The sequence below is a fragment of the Chrysochloris asiatica genome, unplaced genomic scaffold, assembly GCF_000296735.1.
Source record: "Chrysochloris asiatica unplaced genomic scaffold, ChrAsi1.0 scaffold00183, whole genome shotgun sequence".
Classification (NCBI taxonomy): Eukaryota; Metazoa; Chordata; class Mammalia; order Afrosoricida; family Chrysochloridae; genus Chrysochloris; species Chrysochloris asiatica.
The window spans coordinates 1,775,549-1,777,620 of NW_006408701.1; the positions used below are offsets into that span (position 1 = coordinate 1,775,549).

The window sequence follows — 2,072 nt, forward strand, 5'->3', positions numbered from 1 at the left end:
CCCCATCCCCGTGCGGGATGGTTTCCGAAGTGAGAGAGCATGGCCCACTTCGGTTAGCTCAGCGGTTACACAATCCCGCCAGCCCGCGCGGAGGAGGGGCTGCCCGGCCCGCCCGCCAGCCAGCTCGCTGCCCTTACGCAACCAGTGCTCTCCTGACCCAGTTCCACGCCGGCCCCAGCCCGCCGCCGCCAGCCCCGGAAGGGCCAACTCCCCGGCCATGCTGGGGCACGAGGGGACGTGGCCGGCAGACGGGAGCCCTAGGGTCGCCCAGGCGCGAAGTTCCTCTAGGCGAGGAGGGAGCGGGCAGGTGTCAGAGGGGACCCGCTTCCCCGACCGGTGCAGAGAGTGTAGGAGCCAAAGTGACCAAGAGAAGCAGAGACGGCAACACTCAGCCAGATGGGAACCGAGCGAAACCAGCGGCGACGAGACGAAGAACAAGTGCCACCGAAGGATACACACAGACTGAGAGCGAAGCTGAGAGACAGAAGAAGAAATAAAACCAATCAACCAACAACAACGACAAAACACACACACACACACACACACACACACAGAGAGAGAGAGAGAGAAAGAGAGCGAGAGCGATAGAGACAAACTCGGGGCAAACTCCAGAGAACGCGCTCCTCTCCGCACCCCCGACACGGTCCCCGCATGTCCCCCAGTCCCGTCTATCTCCCCTCGCTCCCCGTTTCTCTCCCGGCCCGACTCCTGTCGACCTAGCTACCCGCGTGCGGGGGTCCGGTCCCGCCCCCCCCCTCCCCCCCCCGGCTGCGGCGCGGCGGGCTCACCCAGTTGAACTGCTTCGTTGTACTTGAGCAGCGCCGCCTCCACCTGGCGCTCGCGGTACAGCTGGTTGCCTTCGTGTCGGAGTTGTGACGCCCGCGCCGGGCCCGGGAACAACTTGCCCAGGAGGCTGCTGAGCACGACGTTGACCCGCAGCGGCGGGGGCAGCGGCGACGGCGCTGGCGCTGGCGACGGCGCTGGCGCTGGCAACGGCGCTGGCGCTGGCGCAGGCGCTGGCGCTGGCAACGGCGCTGGCGCTGGTGTCGTGGCCCCGGTCCACCGAGTCCCTCGTGGCCGCCCTGTGGCCACCATCCACGCCGATAGCTTGACTCCGCACAGTGCACAGCGCCGGTCGGTTGCCCGGCCGCGTTCCAAGCAGATTTTACAAAAGGTGTGGCCGCAGGACAGGGACACAGGGTCCGACAGAAATCCTTGGCACTTCCTGCACTTGAAGCCGTCCCACACCTCCGTGGCCCCAGTCGTCTCGACTTCTTCAGCGGACATCGCGCAGCCTGGAGATGCCTGCGCCAACCCATCGCCCAGCGGTATGGTCTTTGCCAGGCAGTGCACCAGCTGTTCCAGCTGCTCGGTCGCCAGCTGGTGCCGCTCCGAGAGCTGTTTGCACACCTCGAGAGCTTCCAGGAGGTTCCCCTCGGACGCCAAAGCGTCAGCTCGGGAGAGCAGGACTTTGCACTCGGGCGTCGAGGCCCGTGGAGGCTGTGTGGACTCGGGTTCCGGCGTCGGGTGCGATGCGGCGCCCTCCATAGCCGTTTTGGGGTGGGGACCCGCGTCTAAGCGAGCGTCTGCTGACGCCGCCACCGTTGTCGGCTCCGTCGGCTCGGAATTGGTGCTGCCGAGCTCAGCGGGCAAGCTCAGCATCTGTCCGGTCTCCAGTGGATCCATGAGGAGAGGGTTAGGAGCGGGGAGAAGCGTTTAGGGGCTGGGGACTCACAGCACAGAGCGGCGAGTGTAGGGAATCAGGGCTGCTCCAGGGGTGAATGCGGCCACGCCAGTCCCAGTGCTGCCGCGTGCCTGGTTCCGCGGCGCTTCCGCGAGCTCCATGCCGGCCGGCCCGCGCCGCCTAATAACTGTCTTGTCTCAGCAAAGTGTTATATAAAACGGTACCATGTGACCCGCCGCCACGCCGCTCATTGGCCGGCGGCGGGGAAATTGTTACAAAACCAGACAGTTTTGTAACAGTGTTGCGCTTGCTGCTTTGGGCTACGCTTTTCTTGGCTGCTTTTTGAGGTTGTTTGTGTTTACGCTCCGCCTTATTTCCACCCCTAGCC

General features: G+C 65.1%; 1 protein-coding gene across 2 annotated transcripts in view; it reads right to left on the reverse strand.

Annotated features, from left to right (window-relative positions):
• LONRF3 (LON peptidase N-terminal domain and ring finger 3) overlaps nt 1-1,686 on the reverse strand; it is a 40,732-nt gene extending 39,046 nt beyond the window's left edge. For both annotated transcript variants that reach the window (XM_006872108.1, XM_006872107.1), the window contains exons 1-2: nt 1,046-1,686; nt 789-949 (exon numbers count right to left, since the gene is read on the reverse strand). In XM_006872108.1, coding sequence (XP_006872170.1) covers nt 789-949; nt 1,046-1,686 — 802 coding nt within the window. The remainder of the gene's footprint in view (nt 1-788; nt 950-1,045) is intronic.
• Between the last annotated feature and the right edge of the window lie 386 nt (nt 1,687-2,072).